This window comes from Pelophylax lessonae, assembly GCF_965119305.1.
Source record: "Pelophylax lessonae genome assembly, chromosome: 7".
Lineage (NCBI taxonomy): Eukaryota > Metazoa > Chordata > Amphibia > Anura > Ranidae > Pelophylax > Pelophylax lessonae.
The window spans coordinates 270,993,222-271,005,481 of NC_138774.1; the positions used below are offsets into that span (position 1 = coordinate 270,993,222).

A 12,260-nucleotide genomic window follows, 5' to 3' on the forward strand; every position below is an offset into this window, starting at 1 on the left:
TGACAACGTGCTGTCCCTGTCTCTCAGGTGTGATCCTGCGTTGTCACCCTGACCCTGGCTTCTGATGGAGACTACCAGCGGCTGTTCCAACACACTTTTTTTTTTAAACATGGTCCTCCGTCGTCACCATCAGAAAACCCTCCCTGAGAAATAACGTGTATGTGGTCAGGAAGCGACTGCAAGGAGTCTACAGGAGATCAGCAACACTGAGAAGCAGCTAAGGGTTAACAAAAAGAGCAAACAAGGATTTCATAGAAATAAAAGGCAATGGATGATGAAACACAGGGCTGGAGCTAACGAAATGTCCTTCAGTTAGGATTTTATGTTATATAAAATAGGATTATGGAGAATCTGAGAGTTTGTTCTGACCGGAGTCACTGCACCAATCACAGGGAGAGTGGAGAGGAGAGTCTGGGTATTACCACCTTGTGCCCGCACAGAGAATGTGGGCAGCCAGAGGGAGAAGATTTGTGGTTGTGCTGCGAGCAGCGGTAAGGGGGGGGGGGGAATGGGCTGGGATGGGGGGGCAGACTGGGCTGTGATGGTGGGGGGGGGGGGGGATGGGCTGTGATGGTGGGGGGGGGGAATGGGCTGTGATGGTGATGGGGGGGAGGCAGACTGGGCTGTGATGGTGGGGGGGGGCGGAAGACTGGGCTGTGATGGTGGGGGGGCGGAAGACTGGGCTGTGATGGGGGGGGCAGACTGGGCTGTGATGGTGGTGGTGGGCAGACTGGGATGTGATGGGGGGAGGCAGACTGGGATGTGATGGGGGGAGGCAGACTGGGCTGTGATGGTGGGGGGGCAGACTGGACTGTGATGGGGGGGGGGGCAGACTGGGCTGTGATGGGGAGCAGACTGGGCTGTGATGGGGGGGGGGGATGGGCTGTGATGGGGGGGAAGGGGCTGTGATGGGGGGGGCAGACTGGGCTGTGATGGTGGGGGGGCAGACTGGGCTGTGATGGTGGGGGGCAGACTGGGCTGTGATGGTGGGGGGGGCAGACTGGGCTGTGATGGGGGGCAGACTGGGCTGTGATGGTGGGGGGGGGGGCAGACTGGACTGTGATGGGGGGGGCAGACTGGGCTGTGATGGGGGGCAGACTGGGCTGTGATGGGGGGGGGGAATGGGCTGTGATGGGGGGGGAAGGGGCTGTGATGGGGGGGCAGACTGGGCTGTGATAGGGGGGAATGGGCTGTGATGGGGGGGCAGACTGGGCTGTGATGGTGGGGGGGGGGGCAGACTGGGCTGTGATGGGGAGGGCAGACTGGGCTGTGATGGGGGGGGGGAATGGGCTGTGATGGGGGGAAGGGGCTGTGATGGGGGGGCAGACTGGGCTGTGATGGGGGGGGGATGGGCTGTGATGGGGGGGCAGACTGGGCTGTGATGGGGGGCAGACTGGGCTGTGATGGTGGGGGGGTCAACTGGGGTGGGTGTCTGTATATTTTATTACAGATCGATCTCTCTCACTCTCTTTCTATATATATATATATATATATATATATATATATACACACACACACACACAGTATCTCACAAAAGTAAGTACACCCATCACATTTTTGTAAATATTTTATTCTATCTTTTTCATGTGACAACACTGAAGAAATGACACTTTGCTACAATGTAAAGTAGTGAGTGTACAGCTTGTATAACAGTGTACATTTGCTGCCCCCTAAAAATAACTCAACACACAGCCATTAATGTCTAAACCACTGGCAACGAAAGTGAGTACACCCCTATATCAAAATGTCCGAATTGGGCCCAAAGTGTCAATATTTTGACACTTTGGGCCATTAACCAGTTCTGGACCGGAAGGATTTGCCCTCTTAATGACCAGGCCATATTTTGCGATTCGGCACTGTGTTACTTTAACGGACAATTGTGCGATCGTGCGACGCTGTACCTAAATAAAATTGATGTACTTTTTCCCCATAAACAGAGCTTTCTTTTGGTGGTATTTGATCACCTCTGCGATTTTTATTTTTTGCGCTATAAACAAAAAAAGAGCGACAACTTTGGAAAAAGAAAACAATATTTTTCACATTCTGCTATATAACATTCTCAAAAAAAAAATTAAGAAATCAAAATATTTTAGGCCAATTTGTTTTCTGCTATATATTTTTGGTAAAAAAAAAAAAAAAAAAATCGCAATAAGCGTATTTTGATTGGTTTGCGCAAAAGTTATCGCGTCTACAAACTATGGGAAAGATTTATGTCATTTTTATTGTTTTTTTTTTTCTAGTAATGGTGGCAATCTGCAAATTTTAGCGGGACTGCGGACAGATCGGAACCCTGACTGACATTTTTGACACTTTTGGGGGGACCAGTGACATTACTACAGTAATCAGTGCTAAAAATATGCACTGTTACTGTAATAAAGACACTGGCAGGGAAGGGGTTAACACTGGGTGATCAAAGGGTTAAATGTGTACCTAGGGGAGTGATTCTAACTGTGGGGGGGGGGGGGGCGTGGCTTGTGAAATGATCACAGAGACATGTGATCCTATATAGAAGGATCACAGGAGCTCTGTGATCTTTCCAGGGAGAAGGATGGTCGGCTGTGTTTACAACAGCTGACCGTTCTTCTCTCTCAGCGGGGAGCGATCGCAGGTCCCCGGCGACAATCAAAGCCGTCTGCCCTGTGCCTGATGAGCGGGGGCGGGAGTGTGTCACTGGCGGAGGTCACTTCCGTCTTCTTTCTTCTTTGGGCTTTTATGTGCATTTCTGTGCATTTGCAGTGTGGAAAAATGCAACTTGCTGTGCTTTCTTTTAGATTGCTGGCTGCTGTGTACATGACATGATCACCTGTCATTGGCTGACAGCTGATCACATGGTAAGTGCTTTCGCTGCAGCTGCGTCCTCTGTGCTGAGCAGCGTCCTCTGCGCCGACCCACGTCTTCTGTGCTGAACTGCTTCCTCTCTCTGCACCGAGTTGCGTCTTCTGCGCCGAGCTTTGTCCTCTGTGCCAACCTGCATCCCCTCTCTGTGCTGAGCCGCATCTTCTGCACCAAGCTTCGTCCTCTGTGCTGAGTCGCGACCTCTGCACTGAGCTGTGTCCTGTGTGCAGAGCCGCATCCTCTGCACTGAGCCGTGTCTTCTGCACCGAGCTTCGTCCTCTGTGCTGAGCAGCGTCCTCTGCGCCAACCCGTGTCTTCTGTGCCGAACTGCGTCCTCTCTCTGTGCTGAGCCGCATCTTCTGCACTGAGCTGCGTCCTCTGGGCTGAGCCGCATCCTCTGCACTGAGCCGTGTCTTCTGCACTGAGCTTCGTCCTCTGTGCTGAGCAGCGTCCTCTGCGCCAACCCGTGTCTTCTGTGCCGAACTGCGTCCTCTCTCTGTGCTGAGCCGCATCTTCTGCACTGAGCTGCGTCCTCTGGGCTGAGCCGCATCCTCTGCACTGAGCCGTGTCTTCTGCACTGAGCTTCGTCCTCTGTGCTGAGCAGCGTCCTCTGCGCCAACCCGTGTCTTCTGTGCCGAACTGCGTCCTCTCTCTGTGCTGAGCCGCATCTTCTGCACTGAGCTTCGTCCTCTGTGCTGAGCAGCGTCCTCTGCGCCAACCCGTGTCTTCTGTGCCGAACTGCGTCCTCTCTCTGTGCTGAGCCGCATCTTCTGCACCAAGCTTCGTCCTCTGTGCTGAGTCGCGACCTCTGCACTGAGCTGTGTCCTGTGTGCAGAGCCGCATCCTCTGCACTGAGCCGTGTCTTCTTCACCGAGCTTCGTCCTCTGTGCTGAGCAGCGTCCTCTGCGCCAACCCGTGTCTTCTGTGCCGAACTGCGTCCTCTGTGCTGAGCCAAGACCTCTGCACCGAGCTGCTTCCTCTGTGCTGAGCCGCATCCTCTGCGCCAAACTACGAGCTCTGTGCTGAGCCACGTCCTCTGCACTAAGCTGCCTTTTTGCTGCATCTCCATCTACCTTGGAGCTGTGTAAAGGCAACCTACAGAAGTGGATGCAGCAACTGCACAGACACCATGGGATTGATTTACTAAAGGCAAAAAGACGGTGCACTCTGCAGTTTGGTGAGTTTAGTAAATTGGCAGATGCTCTGCTGACTTCCATCATCCAATCATGTACAAGCAAAAATGCTATTTTTTTTTTTTTTTTTTCATTTTCCTTGCACGTGATTGGGTATTCTTTGCAAAGTGAAGCTTCCCTCATTTACTAAGTTTTGGAGCAACTGCACTTTGCAAAGTGCACAGTCTATTTGCCTTTAGTAAATCAACCCCAATGTGACATGCAGGCAGACGCAGGTGCATGGATCTGAGGATCTGAGTGCAGACATTGTGCGTTTAGATTTTTACCTAAGGCTCCGTTCACATACTGGCATCTCTGCGATTCTGCCCGCGATCCTGAATCATTGGAAAACCCAGGACGCCCGTGCGATTCCCGTGACTTGCAATGGCTCCCCAAAGGCGGTGTGATTTTGCCGCCCAATGAATCGTGATAAAATCACGCGGGACATTGGGCAACAGGCATCCCACGATTCTGTTTGTGCGATTTCACTGCGCTTTGTTGGGTGACAATCGCGGAAAAATCGTGCTGCGTATGGGGGACTATTGCAAGTCACAGGAATCGCACCGGCATTCCGTGATTTGCAATGATTCAGAATCACCAGTATGTGAATGGAGCCTTAAACTATGCACTGCATGCCTTACATCCCCTTTGGCCTGAAGGTATAAGGTCTTCTATCTATCAAGGTATAGCCAGCCCCGCCCCCTTTGCCTTGATTGCCATAGCCCCGCCCACGTTTAGCTGATCCGCTGTCACAAGAACACTGCTCCTCACTGCCATAACCCCGCCCCCTTTGCCCTGAATGCCATAGCCCCGCCCCTTTTTACGCAGTGAGAAGCTGGGTGGCACAACCACCCTGCCCCTCACTGCCATAGCCCCGCCCCCTTTGCACTGCGTGAAAAGCCCCATCCCCTTTTCCCTGAGTGCACCGCCCCCTTTGCTCTGATCCGCAGGCACAACCACCCTGCACCTCACTGCCCCCAGCTCCGCCCCCTTTGTCCTGACTCTACTGACACACCCACCCTGCACCTCACTGCCCCAGTTCCGCCCCCTCTGCTGACACACCCACCCTGCACCTCACTGCTCCAGCTCCGCCCCTCTGACCTGCCTCTGCTGACACACCCACCCTGTATCGCACTACATCCAGCTCCGCCTCCTCTGTCCTGACTCTACTGACACACCCACCCTGCACCTCGCTGTCCACAGCTCCGCCCCCCCCCCCTTGTCCTGACTCCGCAGTGGGCGTATCCCGTCGCTTTCCCTCACGCAGCCTGTCATTCTCCTTGCCACACACAAGATGGCGCCGGTGACACGCCGCTGTTTGGGTCACGGCAGGGTCGTCGGGGGCGTGTCTGGCGCCCCTAGCATGGCTCCACGGTACCGGCCTCTACACGCGGTGCTCCGGCTTCTGCCATACGAGTGCGGCGCCGGTGTGTGCCGGAGGTTCGGCGTGCAGGCCGTCCCCGCCGTCAGGATGGAGTATCAGGTGAGCGCCTTTATATTACCTCTCCGGGGCCACGTGGCTGGCCTACAAGTCCCAGCATGCCTGTGTGCAGGGCTCTCCTCCTGTCATGTTCAGTGTACGGGGGTCTCCTCCATCCCTCCCCAGCACTGAGCGGCTGCATGTCAGTATAGGAGGGGGCAGTAATACCTCGGCTCAGCTACCTGCTTTTACCCCCCCCCCCCTTGGTGTATATCAGCTCTTAGCCCTTCTCCACATTGAATGCAGCTCTGAAATCATGCGACTTTATGTGAAATCGCACCATTTCCAAGCCACAGTCATCTGTGCGACTTCATGCAATCATGTCTGTTCAAATCGCATCCGAAAATAATGCAAAAACTACGTTTTCAGATCTTTGCATCGCAGCTGCCACCGATCGGGGGGACTTCTCATGCGATTTGTCCCATCAAAGCACACAAGTCACTCCAATGTGAGCGAGGGATAAGCCGGGATCACACGGCGGCGATGTGCGACACAAAGCCGCACGACCAATCAAAACGCATCAATTTCTATGGCTGCTGTTCTGATTGCTGCGACTCAAGTTGCATCAACAACAAAATAGATCCTTCTCTACATTTCTGCATCTTCCTAGCGACACGAGTCCATAGACTGCAATGGTAAAATCACAAATGTCCCACGCAAGCGGCTTCTTTGCGACTTTGGCTGCAACTTCAGAGGGTTTAGAAGTTCAATAATCTGAGTCACACATTGTATTCTGATTGGCCAAAGTCGCACTGATTTAGTGGTAGGCGCCCCTTCCTGCTCAGTTCATAAAGGCACATTGAAGTTGCAGCCAGTCGCAGTGCAGAGTCGCACTAGATTAGGGGTCGGTGCCCCCTCTTCCTTCTAAGTTCACATTGGAAGTCGCACTGCTTTGGGGTCACAGAGGTGTGAACGGAGCCTAAGAGGGGATTTCCTCTCACTTCCTGTTGTGTCACTGGAGGAGGAAGGACTTCCCTTTTCCCATGTTCTATGTCCCTGCTGTGTGTAATGGTATTGCATAGAGTGTCCCCGATCCTCTTCTTCTTCTTGGGTCCCCCATCTGGTCCTCTAGGCTTCTCCCCCTCTTCATAGTGTCTCCTGGGGGGGGGGGGCACACCTGCAGATTCACCCCCCCAGCCAGGCTGTGTCCATAGACATGCATTGCAGCTCAGCTCAGCCCCGCCCCCACTCACAGGATTTGATTGACAGGACTCAGAGCCTATGGCTCCCCCTGCTGCCTCTGTGACCAGGTGAGAGTGGTGCAAGATGCAGATGGGTGCTGGGTTGTATCGGCACAAGACTCAGGTAAGTGGGGGGTGGGGAGGGGATACAACTAGTGGGACTTTTTTTTTTTTTACCTTAATGCACCTGCCTCCTGATTGTCGTCATCCTCTTCTGACAGTCCTGGGGGGGTTCTGCCTGAATGTCCCCTCCACATTGGTGAATGGTGGGTGGTCACTGATAATGGGAATGGGTGGCTCTATGCTGTGCTCCGATCTCACCTAAACCTGCTCAGACAGACGGGGACTGGAACACATCATAGGAACTGCTTGTAGTCCCCGAGCCACACCCACCTCCCGGGGTGTCATGTCAGAAGAGCAACCAATCCCTTCACTGCACTAATGGTTGTCAGAGAGAGGCGCCCTGCTAGTCATTGTGTTCTACAAATCCCCTCCACCTCTATTCATCATATACTACAAATCCCTCCTCCACCACTATTCATCATATACTACAAATCCCTCCTCCACCACTATTCATCATATACTACAAATCCCTCCACCTCTATTCATCATGTACTACAAATCCCCCCCACCACCACTATTCATCATGTACTACAAATCCCTCCACCTCTATTCATCATGTACTACAAATCCCTCCACCTCTATTCATCATGTACTACAAATCCCTCCACCTCTATTCACCATGTACTACAAATCCCTCCACCACCACTATTCATCATGTACTACAAATCCCTCCACCTCTATTCATCATGTACTACAAATCTCCTCCACCTCTATTCATCATATACTACAAATCTCCTCCACCACTATTCATCATATACTACAAATCCCTCCACCTCTATTCATCATGTACTACAAATCCCCCCCCCACCACCACTATTCATCATGTACTACAAATCCCTCCACCTCTATTCATCATGTACTACAAATCCCTCCACCTCTATTCATCATGTACTACAAATCTCCTCCACCTCTATTCATCATGTACTACAAATCTCCTCCACCTCTATTCATCATGTACTACAAATCCCTCCACCACCACTATTCATCATATACTACAAATCTCCTCCACCACTATTCATCATGTACTACAAATCCCTCCACCTCTATTCATCATGTACTACAAATCTCCTCCACCTCTATTCATCATATACTACAAATCCCTCCACCTCTATTCATCATGTACTACAAATCTCCTCCACCTCTATTCATCATATACTACAAATCCCTCCACCTCTATTCATCATGTACTACAAATCTCCTCCACCTCTATTCATCATATACTACAAATCCCTCCACCTCTATTCATCATGTACTACAAATCTCCTCCACCTCTATTCATCATATACTACAAATCCCCTCCACTGCTATTCATTGTGTTCTACAATGGCACTGCCACCTGCTGACTTAAGTTCCAGGGTTGCCAGTGTACTCCTGACTTTACCGCCTAGTCAATCATTGCAGTGGAACAAGCATGCAGCCAGTGAAGTGTGACAGCGTGTTCTGGATCACTGACTGTAGTGGATGTAGGTGGGGTCTGAGGACGCATCGCCTCCCTTGTGTTCAGTCTCTGGTCACAGCAACCATGGTTTCAAATCGCACCTTATTGTCTGCTATGGAAGCATCCACCGGAGTGGCAGCGATTGTGAAAGTAGTTTGTGCATTACTCTGCGAGTTCAGGTGTGACTCGCATAGTCGCCTGTCCGCGAGGTTGCGCAAAAGTCGCCTGTCCGTGAGGTCGCCCAAGTCGCCTGTCCGTGAGGTCGCCCAAGTCGCCTGTCCGTGAGGTCGCCCAAGTCGCCTGTCCGTGAGGTTGCGCAGGCGTCTTCCAAGTTGTATCAGAAATCGCACTGACCTGCGACATTGAAATTTGTAGGATTTCGCTTGAAGCCGCACAATTTCTACATTGGATTCAGTGTGACCGAAGACTTAAGCCCCGTACACACGTACCGATCGTCGGCCGAACGATCGGCCGTCTTTTGTCCAGGGCTGTCTTGTTGGCTGAAAAGTGCTAAAGACTGCACACGAATTTTGTCGGCCAACCACAGCCGACTGCAGAAGTGATGTCATGTGATGGTTAACTTTCTGTGTGTTTTTTCTTCTCTGAGCATGCCCAGTCTTGCTAATCTGCTGTTTATCGGCCGAATTCTGTACTGACTGAGGAACAATCGGCCGTTCTGGTGTTGGCATACAAAAATTTAAAAGCCTGCACACCCGATTCTGTTTGGCCAAAAATTCGCTGTCGGAAGCATCATACTAACAAGCCTACAATCGGCTGAATATTTACGGCCGACAATCGCTACGTGTGTACGGGGCTTTAATGTTGATGTCGGCGGTGGACGGCTTCATTTACCTAGCACTGTACATGAAGTCCCTCCAGAGTTCATCAGGTCCGGGTAATTGATCTCAGAGGAGGGGGAGGGGCTCCTAGTGATATATTTATCTATGGCTTGTTGGATGTTTGTAGAAGGATCACATGGGGTGAGAGAAGTCCTATAATTACCTTTCACTCCTCACTTATGTGGTGAAATGTCACTGAAATACAGAATGGGGGGTTTATAGGAAAAGGGTGCAAGAGTGCCGACTGATGACAGAGACCCCCCCCCCCCCCCCCAGGACAGAGACCCCGTCTTCATAGAGCCCTTTGTCCATACACTTCCCAACACTCCCTTCCCCCACTGAATCCCCAGTGCTGTGCTCCTCCGATGACCTCACCATGTGTAAGCTCCATGTTGGATGGAGTCAGAGCTTACACTGGGCGTCAAGTAAGGTCCCTTTCACACATACGGTCCAATCAGATCTGCCTGTCAGTTTTTCAGGCGTATCTGATTGGATCGTCCATGCATCCCTATGTGGCAGCGGATGTCAGCAGAGACCTCTCCACTGACACCCACTGCTATCCTGTCCGTCAAATTCAGATGGATGGAAACCCTTTTTCCATCTGTCTGGAGGATCGGATCAGATGAGAATGGACAGCCGGCTGTTATCATCCGATTCTCATCCGTTCTCCTGTGTCTTCCCCCACCCCCACCCCCCCGGCGCGTTCTCCTGTGTCTTCCCCCCCCCCCCCCGGCGCGTTCTCCTGTCTTCCCCCACCCCCACCCCCCCGGCGCGTTCTCCTGTGTCTAAAGGCACGTTCTCCTGTGTCTCCCCCCCCCCCCTGGCGCGTTCTCCTGCGTCTCCCCCCCCCCCCCCTGGCGCGTTCTCCTGCGTCCCCCCCCCTGGCGCGTTCTCCTGCGTCCCCCCCCCTGGCGCGTTCTCCTGCGTCTCCCCCCCCTGGCGCGTTCTCCTGCGTCTCCCCCCCTGGCGCGTTCTCCTGCGTCTCCCCCCCCCCCCGGCGCGTTCTCCTGCGTCTCCCCCCCGGCGCGTTCTCCTGCGTCTCCCCCCCCCGGCGCGTTCTCCTGCGTCTCCCCCCCCCGGCGCGTTCTCCTGCGTCTCCCCCCCCCGGCGCGTTCTCCTGCGTCTCCCCCCCCCGGCGCGTTCTCCTGCGTCTCCCCCCCCCGGCGCGTTCTCCTGCGTCTCCCCCCCCCGGCGCGTTCTCCTGCGTCTCCCCCCCCCGGCGCGTTCTCCTGCGTCTCCCCCCCCGGCGCGTTCTCCTGCGTCTCCCCCCCTGGCGCGTTCTCCTGCGTCTCCCCCCCTGGCGCGTTCTCCTGCGTCTCCCCCCCTGGCGCGTTCTCCTGCGTCTCCCCCTCCTGGCGCGTTCTCCTGCGTCTCCCCCCCCTGGCGCGTTCTCCTGCGTCTCCCCCCCCCGGCGCGTTCTCCTGCGTCTCCCCCCCCGGCGCGTTCTCCTGCGTCTCCCCCCCTGGCGCGTTCTCCTGCGTCTCCCCCCCTGGCGCGTTCTCCTGCGTCTCCCCCCCTGGCGCGTTCTCCTGCGTCTCCCCCCCTGGCGCGTTCTCCTGCGTCTCCCCCCCCTGGCGCGTTCTCCTGCGTCTCCCCCCCCTGGCGCGTTCTCCTGCGTCTCCCCCCCTGGCGCGTTCTCCTGCGTCTCCCCCCCCTGGCGCGTTCTCCTGCGTCTCCCCCCCCTGGCGCGTTCTCCTGCGTCTCCCCCCCCTGGCGCGTTCTCCTGCGTCTCCCCCCCCCGGCGCGTTCTCCTACGTCTCCCCCCCCCGGCGCGTTCTCCTACGTCTCCCCCCCGGCGCGTTCTCCTGCGTCTCCCCCCCCCCGGCGCGTTCTCCTGCGTCTCCCCCCCGGCGCGTTCTCCTGCGTCTCCCCCCCCGGCACGTTCTCCTGTGTCTCCCCCCCCCCCCCCGGCGCGTTCTCCTGTGTCTCCCCCCCCCCCCCCCCCGGCGCGTTCTCCTTCGTCTCCCCCCCCCGGCGCGTTCTCCTGTGTCTTCCCCCCCCCCCCGGCGCGTTCTCCTGTGTCTCCCCCCCCCCCCCGGCGCGTTCTCCTGTGTCCCCCCCCCCCCGGCGTGTTCTCCTGTGTCTCCCCCCCCCCCGGCGTGTTCTCCTGTGTCTCCCCCCCCCCGGCGTGTTCTCCTGTGTCTCCCCCCCCCCCGGCGTGTTCTCCTGTGTCTCCCCCCCCCCCCCCCCCGGCGCGTTCTCCTGTGTCTCCCCCCCCCCCGGCGCGTTCTCCTGTGTCTCCCCCCCCCCCCCGGCGCGTTCTCCTGTGTCTCCCCCCCCCCCGGCGCGTTCTCCTGTGTCTCCCCCCCCCCCCGGCGCGTTCTCCTGTGTCTCCCCCCCCCCCCGGCGCGTTCTCCTGTGTCTCCCCCCCCCCCCCGGCGCGTTCTCCTGTGTCTCCCCCCCCCCCCGGCGCGTTCTCCTGTGTCTCCCCCCCCCCCCCCCGGCGCGTTCTCCTGTGTCTCCCCCCCCCCCCCCCCCGGCGCGTTCTCCTGTGTCTCCCCCCCCCCCCGGCGCGTTCTCCTGTGTCTCCCCCCCCCCCCGGCGCGTTCTCCTGTGTCTCCCCCCCCCCGGCGCGTTCTCCTGTGTCTCCCCCCCCCCCCCCGGCGCGTTCTCCTGTGTCTCCCCCCCCCCCCCCCGGCGCGTTCTCCTGTGTCTCCCCCCCCCCCCCCCCCGGCGCGTTCTCCTGTGTCTTCCCCCCCCCCGGCGCGTTCTCCTGTGTCTCCCCCCCCCCGGCGCGTTCTCCTGTGTCTCCCCCCCCCCCCGGCGCGTTCTCCTGTGTCTCCCCCCCCCCGGCGCGTTCTCCTGTGTCTCCCCCCCCCGGCGCGTTCTCCTGTGTCTCCCCCCCCCCGGCGCGTTCTCCTGTGTCTCCCCCCCCCGGCGCGTTCTCCTGTGTCTCCCCCCCCCGGCGCGTTCTCCTGTGTCTCCCCCCCCCGGCGCGTTCTCCTGTGTCTCCCCCCCCCGGCGCGTTCTCCTGTGTCTCCCCCCCGGCGCGTTCTCCTGTGTCTCCCCCCCCCGGCGCGTTCTCCTGTGTCTCCCCCCCCGGCGCGTTCTCCTGTGTCTCCCCCCCCGGCGCGTTCTCCTGTGTCTCCCCCCCCCCCCGGCGCGCTCTCCTGTGTCTTCCCCCCCCCCCCCCCCCCCCCCGCGCGCTCTCCTGTGTCTTCCCCCCCCCCCCGGCGCGTTCTCCTGTGTCTT

At 56.9% G+C, this 12,260-nt stretch overlaps 1 protein-coding gene across 1 annotated transcript in view; it reads left to right on the forward strand.

Annotated features, from left to right (window-relative positions):
• Positions 1-5,276: 5,276 nt before the first annotated feature.
• The window catches only part of FPGS (folylpolyglutamate synthase), a 61,461-nt gene continuing 54,477 nt past the window's right edge, over positions 5,277-12,260 (forward strand). Inside the window, exon 1 of the mRNA XM_082263934.1 lies at positions 5,277-5,490. Within this exon, the coding sequence (XP_082120060.1) occupies positions 5,302-5,490 (189 nt within the window). The 5' untranslated portion in view covers positions 5,277-5,301. The remainder of the gene's footprint in view (positions 5,491-12,260) is intronic.